This window comes from Nothobranchius furzeri, chromosome 6 (assembly GCF_043380555.1).
Source record: "Nothobranchius furzeri strain GRZ-AD chromosome 6, NfurGRZ-RIMD1, whole genome shotgun sequence".
NCBI lineage: Eukaryota > Metazoa > Chordata > Actinopteri > Cyprinodontiformes > Nothobranchiidae > Nothobranchius > Nothobranchius furzeri.
The window spans coordinates 33,213,902-33,233,137 of record NC_091746.1 but is presented as its reverse complement, the minus strand read 5'-3'; the positions used below and the strand labels follow the sequence as shown (position 1 = coordinate 33,233,137).

At 45.1% G+C, this 19,236-nt stretch overlaps 1 protein-coding gene across 6 annotated transcripts in view; it reads left to right on the top strand.

The window, feature by feature from the left end:
• The window catches only part of LOC107390303 (serine/threonine-protein kinase WNK4), a 40,050-nt gene extending 21,468 nt beyond the window's left edge, over positions 1–18,582 (top strand). For 4 of the 6 annotated variants that reach the window (XM_015966932.3, XM_070552128.1, XM_070552127.1 and 1 more), the window contains 11 exons: positions 1,491–1,646; positions 1,799–1,853; positions 2,019–2,129; positions 3,846–4,399; positions 4,564–4,609; positions 4,684–4,820; positions 8,835–8,883; positions 11,716–12,133; positions 17,423–17,622; positions 17,743–17,837; positions 18,351–18,582. In XM_015966932.3, coding sequence (XP_015822418.3) covers positions 1,491–1,646; positions 1,799–1,853; positions 2,019–2,129; positions 3,846–4,399; positions 4,564–4,609; positions 4,684–4,820; positions 8,835–8,883; positions 11,716–12,133; positions 17,423–17,622; positions 17,743–17,837; positions 18,351–18,353 — 1,824 coding nt within the window. In that variant the 3' untranslated portion in view covers positions 18,354–18,582. Of the gene's footprint in view, positions 1–1,490; positions 1,647–1,798; positions 1,854–2,018; positions 2,130–3,845; positions 4,400–4,563; positions 4,610–4,683; positions 4,821–8,356; positions 8,550–8,834; positions 8,884–9,110; positions 9,232–11,715; positions 12,134–17,422; positions 17,623–17,742; positions 17,838–18,350 lie in introns of those variants that run through there. The other 2 variants (XR_011520831.1, XM_070552129.1) reach the window with 2 other exon arrangements.
• The last annotated feature ends 654 nt before the right edge of the window (positions 18,583–19,236 follow it).

The following is a 19,236-nucleotide window of genomic DNA, read 5'->3' as shown; positions in this document are numbered from 1 at the left end:
TCCCATTGAAAGGGAGATTAGAGAATGGTCTGTAGTTATTCATCACTAAGGGATCTAATTTCCTTTTCTTTAGAAGAGGCTTAACAGCAGCAGTTTTCAATGATTTAGGGGAAATACCTGACATTAATGGCAATTAACAATTTTCAGTACATCAGCTTTCAAACAGCTAAAATGTTTTAAAAAGGTTAGTTGGCAGGGTGTCCAGACAGCAGGTAGATGAGATTAAGGTATTTACTATGTCCTCCAGTGTTTTACCACTAATCACACTGAAGGCTGGCATTCTAACCAGATTGTTTCTGTGTGGTTGTTGCAGCGGTCTGTCTGGTTTTGTTGGTTGATAAGGAGGAATGAATGGCAAACCTGATGCTTATGATTTTGTCATTGAAAAAGGATGCAAACTCATTACAATTAGTTTGGGATATGAAATCAGGAGCTAACTGTGTTGTAAGGTAACCTCTGAACAATAGCAAACAAAACACAGGAATTGGGAATATTATCAATAATGAGTTTGGAGAAAAGGGCTTGTCTCGCCTTATTTAATTCAGAGTTGTAAGTGCACAGCTGCATTTTGAAGGTTTCATAGTTATCTGGTAGGTTATTTTTTCTGAATTGATGCTTAGTTTACCTGCATTCTCTTTTCTGATTTGTAACAGATTTAGTGAACCTCCATGGAGCTTTTTGTTTGCCAGAGATAAGATTGACATTTTCTGCTGCAATGGTATCAAGGACTTCAAGAGTTTAGCAGTTGAAATGATTTAAAAGTGAATCAGCATTGCTGTTTGTCAGACTTGTTGACACATTCATAAGTTCTTTAAAAACTGATGCAGTGTGATCACCCTGATACCTTTTTTTTAGAACAACTGAGGTGTGATGTGTAGCAGGTGAAATTAATATCAGAAAAATTACAGAAATGGTCAGAAAGACCCACATCCTTAACAACAATGTTTGACACATCCACATCTTTAGGTAAAATTAAGTTGAGCATGTGCCCCAATAGTGTATTTGATTGTGGACATTTTGTTGAAGACCATATAATTCAAGCACTCAAAGGAATTTTTCTGCAGATTTGTCATTAGCATCATTAACCTGAATATTAAAGTCACTGGTTATGTGAAGATTTGTAGTCTATTGATATAACTCAGTGATGTTTTTTAGGAAAGGAGTGCACGACCCTGGAGGTCTGTAGGTTGCTAACGCTAATATCTTGGTTGTATCTTTCAGTTCAAAACAGAGGTACCCAAAAGAGTCATAATTACCACACACTAGCTGTTTACATAGGAACAAGTCTTTAAAAGTAGTAGCTACACCACCAGCTCTCCTGTAAGACTGAAGCACGATTAGCTATGGGAAATTTGGTGGTGTTGATTCTAACTGTTATGAGAACAACTATCAGTTAGCCACATTTCAGATAGAAACATTAAATTAAGATCATGAGCAGATAAGATAATTTACTAAAAATCACATTAGTAATCACTTTACTCTGCATTCAGCTCCACAGAGACTTCATCCTGCCATCAGAGCGGGAGGGGTTCATCCTTCGCATGTATGAAATCATAAAGAGGGCGGAGCTAATGATGGACCAACAGCATCCTGCTGACTCAAACACGATATCTCACTTGACGGCCTCCATTCTACCTGAATCCCAGGTACCTCATTTTCAACTGAAACTGTTTTGTACTGTTCTTCCCAACAGAAGGATCTGATGATGTTTTAAGACATTATGTAAAACAGTAGAAATAATGTGGTCAGACTTTGACCATGACTGTATGTAAATGAACAAAGTATATATTCTTTTTAGTTGAACCTAGTGACAGGGGGGTTGTCCAGAACCATGTCCTCATCCTCTTTACCAGGTAAGAAAAAAAAACATGGTTTTGTTTGCTTCAAATTAACGTAGAGGAGATGAAAAAATGATTAAAAGAGGATTTTCAATAAAGAGGAACCGATTTGATTCAGACCAGTTTTGGGGTTTGTTTTATGGAATTCTGATTCAGATTTTTTTTGTTTCTTCCTTTCAGACATTGATGACAGTGACCCCACCCAGTTGAAAGCTGTGGATTTCTGCATTGACACTGAGTCCACGCCCCTTGTCAGACCACTGAGGTCACAGTCTTTTCAGACCCCTTCAGGTAAAATATCCATGTTTTTTCTCCTATTCTTATTTAACACTCTAGTCAGGAGGACTTTGGACAGAACTATGACATTTCCTACTCATAGAAGCCACTTTCAACTCACCTCCACAGTGGGACCTGTATTACTCCACTTGTAGAAGTTCAGCACCTAACTTCAACACAATTTGTTCTTGTCTAAAATGAGCCAAATCTTGGACATAAAAATTGTTTTGCTAAAGCAATAAATATAATTTTTCAAAAATCTGGAGTGCACCAGGAAAGTGTCTTCAGCTTTCAAACATTGTATCAATAATTAAAGGAGCAATGTGTAAGAATATGTGAGAATGTTTCAAAAATATGCTGGTGAAGGTTTTCAGTCATCCAGGTCATGGTAATCCAAAGGGGTTTGAATGAAGGCAACTAGAAATTGGAACGTGAGAAGGTCAAGCTTATAAACTAGCTGTCCATTGTTGCTTAAAAAGCAGAAACTACCTATGAATACCCTTCCTCCTGATAACCTCTACTGTGTGTGTGTGTGTGTGTTGGGGGGGGGGGGCGCTGACAGTTTTACACACAACACATAAACCTAAAATACAATGAAACAGCACGGTCCCTACCTCTCCAGCTTGTATGTCGGATTTTGGGGGGGGGCGGTTCGGGGGCCACAAGGAGGGGGCCGCCTACTGAGTGCCACTGGATTAGATGCAGGATGATGTGACCTAGACTTAAACCGTTTAAGCATTAGCCTTTATTCAAACCTCTTTTGATACCATGACCTGGATGACCAAGAACCTTCACCAGCATATTTCTAAAGGATAGACCATCGGACTTTACGGCTACTCCCTTGAGGTCTTGGCAGTCAACAAGGACTTGGTCTAGAGGGTATTTTGGGTCCATTGAAGGCTGCAACTTCTGAAATTTACTCAGTTTAAGCTTAGCGTTGTCATGTTTGGAGGAAGGTACCTAACCCAAAACATGCAGAATGGAACACAGACCAAAAACGGATGGAAAAATTATTTATTCATAAAGGAGGAACTTAGGATTCACAGATAAGTCTGTGGTTGGAACTGCTACGACAGCTCAGCGTCTGGAGGAGGGAGAACACAGGTGAGCATAGGTTCTGATTCAGAAGTCCATTGTAGGCAGGCAGAGGTGTTCAGCAGAACTTACTGTGGGGCGTGTATATGTTGGCTGGAGGAGGGAGAGGTAGAGAGCCGGGGGAAGCGCAGGAGAGGGAGCATAGGTGGAGAGAAGCGGGGCGTCCTGGTGGATGGGGCACTGGGTTGAGATGAGAGGTGGGTTATGGAGGTTAGTGATATGGTCCGCGTGCTGAATATCCAAATCTTGAAATCCTGAAGCAGGGTAAAAATCCAAATATACTAAGAGCAAAAAAACACTACGAATAACATTAATCCTAGAAATACAAGAGATAACTCGAGTGGCTGGCTACTACCAAAACTGAGGAAATCTAACCCTAACCCTAACCCTCCATCCACCTTAAATAGGAAAACACCCCGCTGATTGCTGATCAGGAACAGCTGAGCCACTCCTTCTCCTGGCAAGAGATTCACAGATGGTTAAGAGAAAAGGAGCACTTACCCCGGCTCATGACAAGCTTCACCCAACCTAAACCAGCCTTGGCTAGAATTTAACCTGAATCCATGCAAAACAGAATTTGATTCTGGACTGATGTCTGAAAGTTTATGATGCTTTTTTGTTTCATTTATTCTACAGCTTCCTCATATCAGCTTCCACCTCCCCCTCCCCATTACTCCCATCCAGATTTCAACACTCCTTTCCTCTCTCATCTTCCTCCTGTTCCTCAGTATCATTTCCCAACCCAGCCATACTCTACCTACACCGCCCCCTTTTCCACCTCTAGCCCCGTCCCTCCTCTTACCCGTGTCCACAGCAACCCTTCCCTTCTCACCCCTACATCCTCTCCCTCTGCTCCTCTCCTTACTCAGTGGCCTTCTCCTGACCAGCCTTTATTTTCTTTGAACAATGTCCTCTCTGTTGCCATGAGTGTGGCTCAGTCACTCATGCCCCCACCAGGGGCTCCCAACCAGGGATTTCATCCCCAAACTCAGCCCCTGTCTCCCCCATTCCTAACCCCCCAAGCTACCCTATCACCTCCTGGATCTCCTTCTCTGGGCTCCAGTCTCCACCATCAAAGCCACATCCCCATCTCAACCCAACCAACCTACACACCCTCAACAGCACATGCAGGCTGCACTCAGGAAAATCAGCAGGGAGCACCAATCAGCCAGACTTCAGACTCATCTCAGGTATGGGGAAATCTAATCTAACACAGCTCTGTGGACTTTCTAGTGTATTGGTCTGGTGATCTGCTCCCAAAGTTCGTTTGGTTTTTCGTACCAGGATCTAGAGATACCAGGTTTCTGTGAGCGTCAGAAACTGAATCATTCATTCTCTTTTTCCTTCCTTTTAGCCCATCAGTCCCATCCTAAAGGCTGGCTTACCCCTGCCATCTACTGGTGAGTCCCTGCTGACATCACTAAGTAAAATCTCACTTGATTGAATAATTTATATACATTTGACTGGTTCACAGATTCGGAGAGAGTTTCTCCTTCGATTTTGACCAGAACTCCCAGTCACAAAGGAGAGCTGTCTGATTCATCCACCTGCTCCTCCACCTCCACCTCCTCGTCTACTTCCACTCTCCCTTCAGCAACTCCTCACAAACTGGTAGGACATGTCTCTACCATCTTAGAGAGCTATCTGACCTTTCTGAAACGTCTTCTCTTCATGTATGCTGACATCCACAAACCTCAAAGGACTTTTTAAATGTTGAATGCATCCTAGCAGCACAATTTTTATTCAGTTCTATTCAAGTTTATTTATAAAGCGCCAAATCACGACAAGAGTCATCTCAAGGCACTTCACACAGTAAACATTCCAATACAGGTCAGGGGTTTCATTTATCAAACATTGCGTAGAATGCTTACTAAAACCGTACTGAAGCTCAGCAAAAAAATTGTACTTACACCAAATAGGTTTGTGATCTATCAAACATGGAGTATGCACAGCTGCATGCAATCTCTACTTCATACAGTAAATCATAGACTAACAAGAAATGTTCTCAGCTGCTTTTTAGTCACATCCTGCCCTCACCACGCCCACTCACAGCCATAATTGGTCAATGTAAAGTGCCTTGTGGATCTCATGCATATACATAAGCCGGCTGTTGCAGCGCTCCGCCAATGACGATGGCGACCGTAGATCAAGGCAGATCAAGGAAGTGCAATTTCACAGAAGCAGAAATTGAGGTACTTGAAGGGTGAGGTGGATAAATGAAAGGAAGTGCTTTTGCAAAACAAATAAGAGAAAATCCACTGAGTGGCACAGCGTTGCTGAAGCCGTCAACGCTGTGGGTTCTTCAGAGAGATCTGTGGCAGATATAAAAAAAATTGCCCAATCGGGATTCGATTCCCAGACTTCCGGGTGAGAGTCATGCACGCTAGCCAGTCAGCCAAAGAGAGAGCTCCATTGACCAAGTAGCCAGGGCACACAATCAATTGGGTCACAGTGGCAGGACGCTCACACTGTCAAAGACGCACGATGTTCTGTCTAAATCCCCTGCTGATATTCAGCATTCCGTATTCTGAGCTTCAGGCTGTGTGTGTGTGTGTGTGTGGGGGGGGGGGGGGGGGGGGTCAAGTGACAATGCTGCTGGAATTCATAATTTTATCCTTCTCAGCAGCAGCACTGCGGGTGCTCTCCATGTCCAAAATGTGCGTAAGCCAGGTCCTTAGTCAACTTAACGTTGCACACATTTTTCCGCAAAGTTTTCTTTCATAAATCCCAAAGTTTGCATGGAAAGTTGCCAATGCAGTTTTCTTACCCAGTTTTGTGCACAAGCAAGCTTGATATATGAGGCCCCAGGTCATTAAGCCAATCAGTAAAAAGTTTCCTATATAAGGAACCAAGCAAATTGCATTGAGTCACTGACTGGTGTCAGTGACTTTTACAGCAATCCTCATTCTAAGTTCTAAGACAAAGCAGGCACACACACACACACACACACACACACACACACACACACACACACACACACACACACACACACACACACACACCTACCCTCCCACACACACAACAAACAACACACACACACAATGGTGATCTGAAATATAAATGTCCTCAGGACAAACACTGTCAGCATTTAGACTCAGGGTAAAAACAAGGTCTAGAGTGTGCCCCCTGGTGTGTGTGGGGCCAGAAACATGCTGGGTAAAGCTGAAGGAGTCCACAAGGCTGGAGAAATTCATGGCAAAGAGATCGGAGGGATCATCAACGTGGATGTTAAAATCATTAACAATCACCAGTCTGGACAGCTTTACATTGGAGGATAGAAAGTCACTAAACTCCTGAAGAAAAGATCTGTTTGGACCAGGTGGACGATAGACCACATCACAGTAGAACGGGTCCTTACGCCTGACTTTAATCAACTGCAGTTCAAAAGAAGTGACCAGAGGTTGTAGAGCTACATGGAAGATGGTCTCTGAAAACAACAGCAAGGCCTCCACCACAACCAGAACCCCGGGGCTGGCCAAGAAAAGAATAACCACTCGGGCAGAGTTTAGTCAGACCAGAATAGTCAGATGTTTGCTGCCAAACTTCAGTCGGAAACTGAAAATCCAGGTTTTTAGAGAGAATTAAATCATTGAGCAGGAAGGACTTATTGTTAACAGAGCAGGTATTTAATAGAGCCATGCTGAGTGATGTAATGGGTTAATTTACATGTTATTTAATGAACCATGACACGTGAGATTCCATAGGAAATATGGAATCAACCTTATGGATCTTTGGGCACCTTTAACCAGAAGATTGGAAATTTTTATTGCAGGGATTATGTAACAGCTTCGTATTAACTCAGACAACAGAAGAGAGTCAAGTTTTAAAAGTTTAAAGATTTATTACTAAACAAATTAAAACTGGACTAACTTAAACACTAAATGTATGGTGTTACTAAGGTGGAATGAGACAGAGAATGGTGTAGTGTGGAATGTTGTTCAGAACCAGCAAATCAGAAGAAACGATTAGTACTGGTGGGAAGTGAAGTTGATGTCTTCACGCTAAGCTTTGGTTAGATTCATAAACACATTCGACGCCATTCTGTCGGTCTATGTACCCTTAGCGGAAGTCCCCGTCTAGATCAGGAGGTGTAGAGGTCCAGTTTGGACCTTTGGACCCGAAGCTTGTAGAACAGCCGCGGCAGCTGCCCACCAGTCTTGAGATACTTCCGGGTCACGACAGTTTATCGGCATCTAACAAGACCCAAAACGGGGTCGTGTTGGTTCAGCTGTTATTCTGAAAGGACACGTTGCAGCAGGTGGAACAGCAACAGGTTTATCCAGTTTGTCGTTTGTTCTTTTGGCTGAAGAGGAGAGTCGCGAATTGGCCACTCCGTCAACTTCTCTCGAACGCTTTGAACTGGCGTTAAAGATGACGTGGGCATAGTTTTATACTTCGGATGTTTTGGTTTATGGTCAAATGAAAAGGTGACAGATTTACCAAGCACCACCAAAACCACGCCTTCGTCAGATCTGGCAGATTCTGATTGGATCAGTAAAAGCAATGTGTCATGTCTTAACTCTACATGAGATCAGTCCTAGTGGAAACATTTAAAGTCATATTACTTATTATATTCTATAGGATTATAATGAAGTAATTAATATTATGATTTCACAGAATGGTCACATCTTATTATTGACTAACACTTTGTTTAATTAGCTTCATTAAAAATAGAGTTCTTTGATTTGTTAAAAGGAGAGTCCTTTTCTTCATTCTTCTCTTAGGCTGGAAAGGAAGCAGTTTAGAGCAAATGCATGAGACCTTGAGGCAATATCTCATGCAGATTAGTTCTATGTCAGAGGAGGGGGGGGGGATGACTTTACGTGGAAAAAAGTCATTTCATTCCGTTACAGTGAGGTGGAAGAATCAGAAACTACAGAAAAAGATGGAGTTAGTGGACTTAAATTAGCAGGGTTACATCCACGGTGTTTATAAAAACCTCTTATGGAGGGAACAGGAGGAGAAACCACTGAGGAATGAGGATAAACCGACCTTAAAAAACTTGGATGGAGAAAACTCGCAGCAACACGGCCTGGCGGGAATGCGGAAGTGGCACTCAAGTCGCCAAACAAAGGACAAAAGCTAGAAGATCACGCCGATGTTTACTAGATAAACCACGCTTTAAGAGAAGTCTTATTCTCACCTAGATTCCTGCTCGTTTACCTATTTTCCTCCGACTTTTTCCCGGGACTGGATAAACATCGCTGGAGGCGCCCTGGTTGGAATCGTCGTTTGGCTCTGGGCCAGTGCGCCACTCAGATAAACAAACAGGGAGGTATGTCCTCAGTGCATCTTGGGCGATCGTGAACGAACGGAAGGACAAAAGAGTCTGGCGATCATAGGAGATGGTAGCAGGGACACTACTGAAGAGGATCGCAGACAGGAGCAAAGTGGAAAAGAGGAGGTTAGTGGAGAAACGTTTGAAAAAGTGGCCAGTGACCACGGCTAAGCCAAGCACAGGCGCCATCTTGTTACCGACCGGAAGCGGTATTGAATCTAACCAACCGGCTAGGTTCATCAGGGTTAATGGATAAATATAAATGAGTATCATCAGCATAACAGTGGAAGTTTTTTCTGATTTGAAAATGTGCAAGTGTTTGTATTAATGTTGTATGTTTTGCCCAGGTTTCCCCTCCGATGTCTCCATCAGGCAGATTGTCTCCTACCCTTCAAGGTTAGATTCTCTCGTGTTTGCTTTAGTTCCACCTGTCCCAGAAGGTTAATTACAAACCCTCTTCTGAGCCTGATCTATAAATATCAATGTAGGTTTGAATTTTTTTAAAGGGGCCATATCATGAAAAGTCCACTTTTTAGAGCTTTGTACCATGTGATATTTTTATTCCTCATGAAAAATACCCCCAAACTCCATTTTGGCTGCATTGATGCATTTTCCTTTCTTAGCTGCAAGTTTTCAGATTTCGGGGTGAGACCTGCAAACGTAAGGATGGAAACTAAGTGCGTCATCAGGCATTGCTCCTGCTCGTGAAGCTAGTCTCGGAGCTGGAACCCGCCTCCCCTGGAAGTAGGTCACTAATGCCCACTTTCTCTGAGTTGCGGGAATAGAGTAGATGATTTCATGCTGCAGCTGAGAATGTGATCTTCATGTCACAGATGACTGTTTTAATCTTCCACCGGTACCAGAGTGGATATTCTGACAACTTATTTCTGAATTGGGGAAAAAACACCGCCATAAAAGCTATGCCTCCTGTCCACAAAGACACACGTAATGGCCAGACCATGTAATGTGTGAATATATGTGTTAGGCGACTATAGTTTTATAACAGACTTGGTGGTCCAGTGGTTAGAGCACCTGCCTTGTGTACTGTTTTATACTGGTTTGAGTCCCGTTCTCAGGAGTTACTTTTTTCTTCATTTTTAGCTGCACTTGTCAGTATTATGTTTTCAAACCTTTACTGATAAACTGTTTAAAATATAAGGATTACTATTTATTTTACTTTTTTTGTTTATTTAGCCTGTGAGGTGAGCATCTAAAATGCTGCTTGGAAATTACCATATTTGAAGATCCAGAGACACAAAATATTTTTGCAGAAAATAATCAATAAAAAGAAAATATAAAAACATGAAATTTGCTTCAGGTGGCTAAATAAATTACCGCAGACACTGGGAGTTGAACGGGCATCAGCAGATGGCAATACACAATGAAAGGCAGACACTTTAACTACTAGACTACCACAGTCAATCCAACAGTTATCTCACCTATAAGATGCTGTTGTAGGCACATTTTGTCGGAGCAGACATGGGCGGAGCTTCACTGAAACAGACTGTTCCATTTCCGGTTATAGATTCAGACTGACAAAAATAACCCCTGTTTAAAATAAACGGACATTTCAATAGTGCCATTGGTAATATTTTATCACATAGTGTACCTACCTTTGCTCTCAAAGATTGAAAAAGCACGATGTGGCTCCATTAATATGTTTTGTACGAATACACTGACAGAAAAAAATTTAGTCCACCTGCTGGTCCTGCAGCAGATCTTTCAGCAGAAGTAGCATTCTGGTCTTATTCACTTAAATTAAAAACACTGTGTTAATCCCAAAAAGAAATCAACTCTAGCATTATCATATTTTTTTTCTTCAGTCATTGTAACAGGTTTTAGCTGTAGTAAGGATTTTCTGTGTTGCAACAGATCTGAAGAAGCTTCTTACTGAAGACACTGTAGTCTGTGAAGGGTATGATCAGGGTTCTCTATCATGTTCTTCGTTTTATGAAGCCTTCTTTGTCCAATCAGCTCTTGAGGATTCAGATCAGTCCTGCTTGATGAGCCTTTTTTTTATCAGCTTGTACAGTTTTTACGATCATTAGCACTAGATGACTGCAAATGAGTTTGAACTCTCCACACCAGACTTAAATGAGATATTTAGTTCTACATTCATCCGTTACATCTGCACACTTGTGCAATGAACCAAAAGGGGAAGATATTTTTGTGATATGATTGGGTCAGCCCAGTGACAGTGTAGGAAACAACCAATCAGCCACAGTCAACAAGTGACGTAAAGAGGCGTATAAGGAAACAAACTCCTGCACTGTCCTGTGTCAATCAGGACGTGTATGTACTGGTTTTATGGGTTGTCAGACCAGTTTAAAAAATAAAAAACAAAGTGTCTGAGCTGTCAACCCAAATAGCACATCTGCCCAAATGCCCAGCATGCCAGATGGCCAGTGCATGCCACAGATGCATCCCAGTCTTTAGCCCCAAAACATCTTCGCAGAGTTACTTCAGCTTTTTTGACCTCTCAAGTTAATGTCAGTGTCTGTCCCCTGCAATCTTTACCATCCAAAAACAATATTACGCTATATTAAAAAGACACTGGTAGAGCACTAGGACCGAACGATCGCTTGTATTGAAGCCTGCTTCCCTTTAAACCCGTCCATAAGCTAAACTATTGGCTCTGCTGGTACTTGCTAACATGTGATTCCTGCCACCTGTGTAGTTGACCGTTCTGCATTTCTGACATTGCATAAAAAAGCCTCTAGACTGTAGTTTTATACATATTTTTTAAACTTACCGTAAAGGTCCCCCCGGTCCTCATGCCAGTTGTGTCTCTCCCGCTTCTAAATTCAAAACTACGTCCATACATGATCCAATCTGCCAAGAGCAGATCTCGCAGAGGAACTAATTGCTTCCTTGACATAAACATAAAACAAATTAAGAGTTTATTTTCTCTATTGGAGCACTTTATTTACTGTTGAAAGGCTGGAAGAGTAGAAGAGAGAGACATGGTGAACTCTCCAGATGTTAGCACAAATGTCTCGGGGTATTGCCCCGTAGCTTAACTGGGCCAATGACAACATTTTCAGAGTCAAAAGCAGCTAATGGCAGCTTGCATACAGGTACCACAGCATTGATGTACTCCCTTGGTAAAAACAATAGCCTAAACAAATATATCTGCACTAAAAGCATAAATAACTCAGATAGTAATTGTTCTGGGTCTGGTTTTGTGGAAATATGCCTAATGTTTGATTTTCTTCTCTGCTTTCTTAGTGAAGAACCAAGTCTTCAGTGTTGGTCGCTTTGAAGTATCACCCTCTAAAGACATTCCCAATCAAATGAATCAGGAGCCCCACCCCTTTGACCAGGCCACACCCACCACACAATCGCCTCCTTCTTCCAGGAGAAACCAATCAATAAGCAGCACAGGAAGCAGTACAGGGGAGAGTGATTCAGACATCCACCAACCAGTTATCGTCGCACCACCTGGTAACCATGGTAACCCCTCATGTCAGGAGGAGAAGAAGATGGGAAATCACAAAATAAGTGTCAGTTTGTCGGAGGAGTCAGCCTGCACCTTTGGTCTGACTGGTGGCAGCTTCAGCCAATCACGGAGCCGCTCTCTAACCTACAGTTCTGACGAATCAGAGGAGGACGAGATGTGGGAGGAGTTACTGGAGCTTCGACAGAGGTGACTGGCTCATTAATGAGTTTATTTTTTTATCAAGTCTGTTGATGTTGTTCAATATAAGACAGAAAGAAACAAAACCCAAATCAGGAAGGGTGGAACAAAAATGACCACATCACAAAACGTTCTGTTTCACTGCAGAAAAAAATGAAACTGATGTAGTTCAGGTTATGCTTTACTATCTTGTATTACTGTCTCTGACGTCTCTGATGAGCATGCCCAGGTTCCTACACTCACCTGCCACCCAGCTTGCAAAACACCCAAGCCTCCCCTCCCAGGACTGGCTCCAGGAGGGTGCACTGTTCTTCATCTACTGAGCAAGTTCATCTGCCGTACATGGTTGTTTACAGGGTCTTTGAATTGCTCTTAATCTAACCCTTCCTTAGAGATCTCCTCACCATAAAAGACCATACCTGGGAATGATGCACAAGTCAGCATAGTCCCCAGAATAATAGGGGTACGCAAACCTATCCATAGTGATGAGTTGATGATACAGAAGAGCTATTTAGTTAGAAGGTCATCGGTATCTATTGTTGTGGGAATAGGAACTGATGGAGGGTGTTGGATGACACAAGACATTTGAAAGTCGTTAAGCTGCAGAAGAATATCTTTGAGGCTTAGCTGTCCCAATTCAGTGATTACAGGAGCAACAACTTTGGCAATGGAAGAATTTGATAAGATCATGAAGGATTTTCTATTGGACTTGAGGAAGCAGACTTGCAGCGAAATGCAGGACTTGTTCAATGCAGTTTATGGGTTGAATAATGGGAGAACTGCTGATTTGTATTGGGGATATCGTTGGGTGGTGGATCAAATACTCCTCAATCCCTTTATCATGTCCTCCCCTGAGGAGGCAGCGTCTGTAGAGTTAACACTGTCACATTGGAAGAGGCCATCAAGGTAGTCTAAAAGCTCCAGAATGGCAGAGTGCCAGGTGCCAGGGGTGGATGAGACTTGCACTAAAATACCAAAGGCTCTGGGTATTGTTTGGCTCTCATGATGGACATGCCTCTCCATGTCACTTGGAGAGCTGGAACAACACCGGTTGAGTGGCAGTCTGACAAGGTGGTCTAAATTTTCAAAAACTAGGACCAGAGAGAGTCTTTTATCTACAGGGGATCACACTTCTCAGCCACTGTTGGTAAGTGTACTCAAGGCCACGCCTGTCAATAGAGGGGGACAAACAGGTTTGTTGTCCCCGGCCCTCCCAGGAAGGGGACCAAGAGTTGGACTCTGGACCCACAGCTGGGTTTTGAATCTGCAACCTTCTTCCACTAAGGCAAGAGTGCTAGCCATGCTATTGTTTGTTTTGTTTTGTGTCACACCCTGTCCTGTCTCCCCGTTTGGTTCAGCCTGTGTCCCTGTTGATTGCTCCCACCTGCCTCTTGTTTCCCAATCACCCAAGCACCCAGCCCTCCTGTATTTAAACCCCTCCAGTTCTTTGTCTCTTGTTGCCTCATTGTTCCAGTGTCAGCGTGCTTAATAAATCTATGTTCATCATTCCTATTTGCCTGCCTGTTTGTCTCACCTGCTTTGGATCCTCACCTTGTCTCCGCTTCGTCCACCCGAACCCGTTGATGGATCCAGCTGGGAGATTCTGCCTTGGGAGTGCCTGCTCCGGTTCCTCTCGTCTGATCACTGGCCGGCCTCCCCCCCCCCCATGCTTCGCCTCGCCGAAGACGCCATCGCCGACCTTCGGCCGCGGCGTTCCTCCCTGTCCTCCCGGAACCGGAGGCTTGTTTGGACCGGGAGCTGCTGCCAGATCGCTCCAGTTTCGTGGGCAGAAGACTGGCGGTCTGTTCCCCCGGAGTTGGTCCGCGGCGTGGAGAAGAACGCCGAGCTCCACCGCAGCCCTGTGTCCCGGGGCAGAGCTGCGGACTCGCCGCTGCCCCTGCCCGATGCAGCGCCTTGGACCTGCCCCCGGCTAGGCCAACCGTCCCGTCACCGGTCCCATCGGCTGACGGAACCAGCCCAGAAGCTGACGGATCAGGCCCAGAAGCAGAGGGGACCGGCCCGGAAGCAGACGGTACCGGATCCGGTCCAAAAGTCGGCGGCCCAGAAGTCGGCGGTCCAGAAGTCGAGGGTCCAGAAGCCGACTCCCCCGGACCAGAAGCAGACGGTTCCGGTCCAGAGGCCGATGGTCCAAAAGTCGGCGGTCCAAAAGTCGACGGACCAGAAGCCGACTCCCCCGGACCAGAAGCCGACTCCCCCGGACCAGAGGCCGACTCCCCCAGGCCAGAAGCAGACACCCCCGGACCAGAAGCAGACGGTTCCGGTTCCGGTCCAGAGGCCGGCGGTCCAGAGGTCGACGGTCCAGAAATCGAAGGACCAGAAGTCGACGCCCCCCGACCAGAAGCCGACGCCCCCGGACCAGAAGCCGACGCCCCCGGACCAGAAGTAGATGGTGGTCGGCGCCTCTTCCTGTTCTGAAGTCGACGCCCCTTCCTGTTCTGAAGTCGACGCCCCTTCCAAGTCTGAAGTCGATGCTCCCTCGTGTTCTGAAGTCGACGCCCCTTCCTGTTCTGAAGTTGACGCTCCCTCGTGTTCTGAAGTCGACGCTCCCTCGTGTTCTGAAGTTGACGTGTCTGAAGTCGTCTCCTCTGAAGTTGACGTGTCCGAAGTCGTCTCCTCTGAAGTCGATGTGTCCGAAGTCGTCTCCTCTGAAGTCGACGTGTCTGAGGTCATCTCCTCTGAAGTCGACGTGTCTGAAGTCGTCTTGTCTGAAGTCGCCTCGTCTGAAGTCGTCTCTGAAGTCGTCTCGTCTGAAGTCGCCTCTGAAGTCGTCTCATCTGAAGTCGCCTCTGAAGTCGTCTCGTCTGAAGTCGCCTCTGAAGTCGTCTCGTCTGAAGTCGCCTCGTCTGAAGTCGTCTCGTCTGAAGTCGTCTCGTCTGAAGTCGCCTCTGAAGTCGTCTCGTCTGAAGTCATCTCGTCTGAAGTCGTCTCGTCTGAAGTCGCCTCGTCTGAAGTCGCCTCGTCTGAAGTTGCCTCATCTGAAGTCGTCTCGTCTGAAGTCGCCCCGTCTGAAGTCGTCTCGTCTCGTCTGAAGTCGCCTCTGAAGTCGCCTCTGAAGTCGTCTCGTCTGAAGTCATCTCGTCTGAAGTCGCCTCGTCTGAAGCCGTCTCGTCTCTTCTGAAGTCGCCTCTGAAGTCGTCTCGTCTGAAGTCGCCTCTGAAGTCGTCTCGTCTGAAGTCGTCTCGTCTGAAGTCGCCTCTGAAGTCGTCTCGTTTGAAGTCGCCTCTGAAGTCGTCTCGTCTGAAGTCTTCTCGTCTGAAGTCGCCTCGTCTGAAGCAGTCTCGTCTCTTCTGAAGTCGCCTCTGAAGTCGTCTCGTCTGAAGTCGCCTCTGAAGTCGTCTCGTCTGAAGTCGTCTCGTCTGAAGTCGCCTCTGAAGTCGTCTCGTCTGAAGTTGCCTCGCCTGAAGTTGCCTCTGAAGTCGCCTCGTCTGAAGTCACCTCTGAAGTCGCCTCGTCTGAAGTCGCCTCTGAAGTCGCCTTGTCTGAAGTCGCCTCTGAAGTCGTCTCTGAAGTCGTCTCGTCTGAAGTCGTCTCGTCTGAAGTCGTCTCGTCTGAAGTCACCTCTGAAGTCGTCTCGTCTGAAGTCGCCTTATCCACTCTAGAGGTCGACGCTCTCTCCACTCTAGAGGTCGACGCTCTTTCCACTCTAGAGGTCGACGCTCTCTCCACTCTAGAGGTCGACGCTCTCTCCACTCTAGAGGTCGACGCTCTCTCCACTCTAGAAGTTGACGCTCTCTCCACTCTAGAAGTTGACGCTCTCTCCACTCTAGAGGTCGATGCTCTCTCTGGTCCGACGTCTCCACCGTCTCCGGTTCCAATGGTGGTTCTGAAGGTCGCTCTGGTCCAGCCCGTCCAAGGGACTATGTCCCCGGCCCAGCCTGCAGAGACTATGTCCCCGGCCCAGCCTGCAGAGACTATGTCCCCGGCCCAGCCTGCAGAGACCCTCATCTGCCACAGGCGCCGGCCTCCAAGGGCCCGTCGCCTCCTCATCTGCCGCAGGCGCTGGCCTCCAAGGGCCCGTCGCCTCCTCATCTGCCGCAGGCGCCGGTCTCCAAGGGCCCGTCGCCTCCTCCTCTGTCCCAGGCGCAGGCTCCCGGACTCTGCTGGTCCCTGCCGCCTCTCCATCGGTCCCTCGGTTCCTCTGGGCCCTCCCTCCGGGTCCCCCTCCTCCCACCCTGCTCCTTGTTCCTGTGGGCGTCTGGGATCCGCCCTTTGAGGGGGGGCACTCTCACACCCTGTCCTGTCTCCCCGTTTGGTTCAGCCTGTGTCCCTGTTGATTGCTCCCACCTGCCTCTTGTTTCCCAATCACCCAAGCACCCAGCCCTCCTGTATTTAAACCCCTCCAGTTCTTTGTCTCTTGTTGCCTCATTGTTCCAGTGTCAGCGTGCTTAATAAATCTATGTTCATCATTCCTATTTGCCTGCCTGTTTGTCTCACCCGCGTTGGATCCTCACCTTGTCTCCGCTTCGTCCACCGGCGCGTATGACATTTTGTTGGTTGTTTTGATTTTCATTTTATTGGTGGTTGAGTTTCACCCTGTTGTGAATTTCGGGCTGATCATTTAGAGACCAAGTTCACTCACTTTTTCTATACTTTTGCAGTGGTCTCTAGTATAAATGAATGTCTTGTGAGACAATCTCCTTGGGAAAAAAAGCTCTCATGCTCATGTTTCGGGAAGTAGGAGTTAGTTGAAGCAGAGGGGAGCAGAAGACATCAGGACTTGGAGTATTATTATTTCCTGATATTTTGACAACTCACCTCTGATTGGCTAACTGCACTGTGACTCCACCACTTAATCTGTTCTCTTTGCAATGTTGATGTTTTATCTCAACAAATACCACAAGCCTGAAGGTGTTCTGCCATTTTGTGTAGTTGCTAATGCTAACAGTTAGCTTCTACTAGCCAAGACATGCTCTGCTCTCTCCTGAACACTAAACAAATACAGCCTTCCCCATCGCAAGACAAAATGGTGGAGTTCATGAGTGGGACGTAGATCTTTGTTGCTTTTCTAATCCGAGCGTTTCCCTGTCGATTTTCTATCGACGACTTATGCAGGAAATAGAGGCAGAAAACTATTTTCACATTTGGCCTGCATGTGAAACTCAGAGTGGCCAATAAAAATAACAAGTAAAAACGGTTTCTCAGTGAAACTGCTAAAACAAGTTTAACCAAGTCCCATTACAGTTGCCTCCTGCAGCCTTCTTGTCTGTCCAGAAAATATAAACATTTCACAGCCTTACTCTCACACAAGTATCTCTAACCAAGGCCTCTCTTAAATAGACACCTGGTGCAGGTGCAGAAGCTGCAGGTGAGTCAAAAGCGAGAAATGGAGGAGCTGTATCGGAAGAAAGGTAAAGTTCCACCCCCTGGTGTAATGTCTCCAGCGACCATATTGAACCACCGCCATCGCCGTTTGTCAAAGACTGGAAGCTACACCCCTAAAACCAGCTCGCAGATATCGGACCCATCGCGCCCTACAAGTAAGGAGATGCACTGCAGTCGGCAAACCAACATCACATAACTGTCTCATACTCACTGTGTGTGTGTGTGTGCGTGCGTGCGTGCGTGTGTGGACATGCTTGTGTTCCTGTGATTTGAAGGCATCATGAGGAAGAGTTCAGTGAGCGGCAGCAGCAGTGGATCTCAGGACAGAGTGATGAAAGCTGTGACCTTTGCCCCTGGACACAGCTGCATGGTGAGTTCATATTAAGTAAATTTCTCACTGAGATGAATAAAGTATTACTCTATTCCACAAACTGGGGCTATTCAATACCAGGCCAGTAAAGTGCCAGTATCCAGCATGTTTTAGTGGTTTCTCTGCTCCAACACACTTGATTCAGTGGTTGAATCACCTGGGCCCAGAACCGAATAGACCAGCTTTAAATTAACTGATGCTCAGCTCCATGGACCCAACTCAGTTGATACTGATCAGCTTCTTTAATTAGACTTAGTTTGAATGGGTCCATTATTAAAAAAAATATTTAACTTATTTATTTTTCATTATTCATTCTTTTATACAAATTAAATAATTTTCTTTCAATAAATAACAAAAAAATTTAAAATATATTTTTTGGTTTTTGTTTTCAATTTTTCACGATTCTTCCACTTAGACCTTGTTTTCTTTCTTTCATTTTTTTTATACTCAAGGTGTTTAGTCACGCTGCTTTTACATTCATTAACAGTTTGACCTTTGACCTCTGTGTTGCAGTGAGGTGCTAAATTTTGACCTTCTGCACATGATGCCTGAAGAAGAGTACATTTCCTGTTTGAGACTGAAATCTATTTTGATGCCTCTTCTCCCTGAGAAAAAGATCGTCTCTGATGAGCGTCAGGTGAAACACCTTGAGGAGGAAACGGTCGTAGGACTTACAGACTCTGTAACATGTGAATAAACTAATTCTTACATTCAGCATCTTGAAGAGAATTTCTCAGTAAATTTCAGAGGGATGATTTATGTTATGAATGCTGACTGAGAGATGCCACTTTAATGATGATGAACTCATAAAGTTTTACTTTTTAAACCTGTTTGATGATGAGATGTATTCATTACAAGTTTTGTCAGAACCAAACTGTTGAAGTTCTGTTTATTTATTCTGCTGGAGTCAGATAAAGCCAACCAACTGATTGGTTATTTAGCAATGTTTAATTTAGTGATGTTTGATTTCTGTTTTGAGAGATGAGAGTCTGTGCAAAACAATAAAATAAATCATGTTTAGTTTTAAAAGTCTGAATCTGAAATGAGTCAACCACAATGAGATCAATTGACGATGAAATGGGTCAAGGTCAGCTGGATTTTCTGGGGTCTGACTCTTCTTTGACCCGTGAAACATATGGTAAATGGCCTGCTCTTGCATAGCACCTATCTAAGCCAGAGGACGCCAAAGCACACGCATACACATTCACACAGATTGAGATAAATAGCCACAGCTATTCTGGGGTTCGCTGAAAGAATTGAGGTTACGACCTGATAGGTGCCTACGGTCCCTCAGACTATCCAGGAGGCAAGGTAGGTGAAGCATATTGCCCAAATGGCCTGTTTTTGTATAATGCCTCGGTTCAACAACCCTCCAAGGCGCTTCACAACATAATCAGTC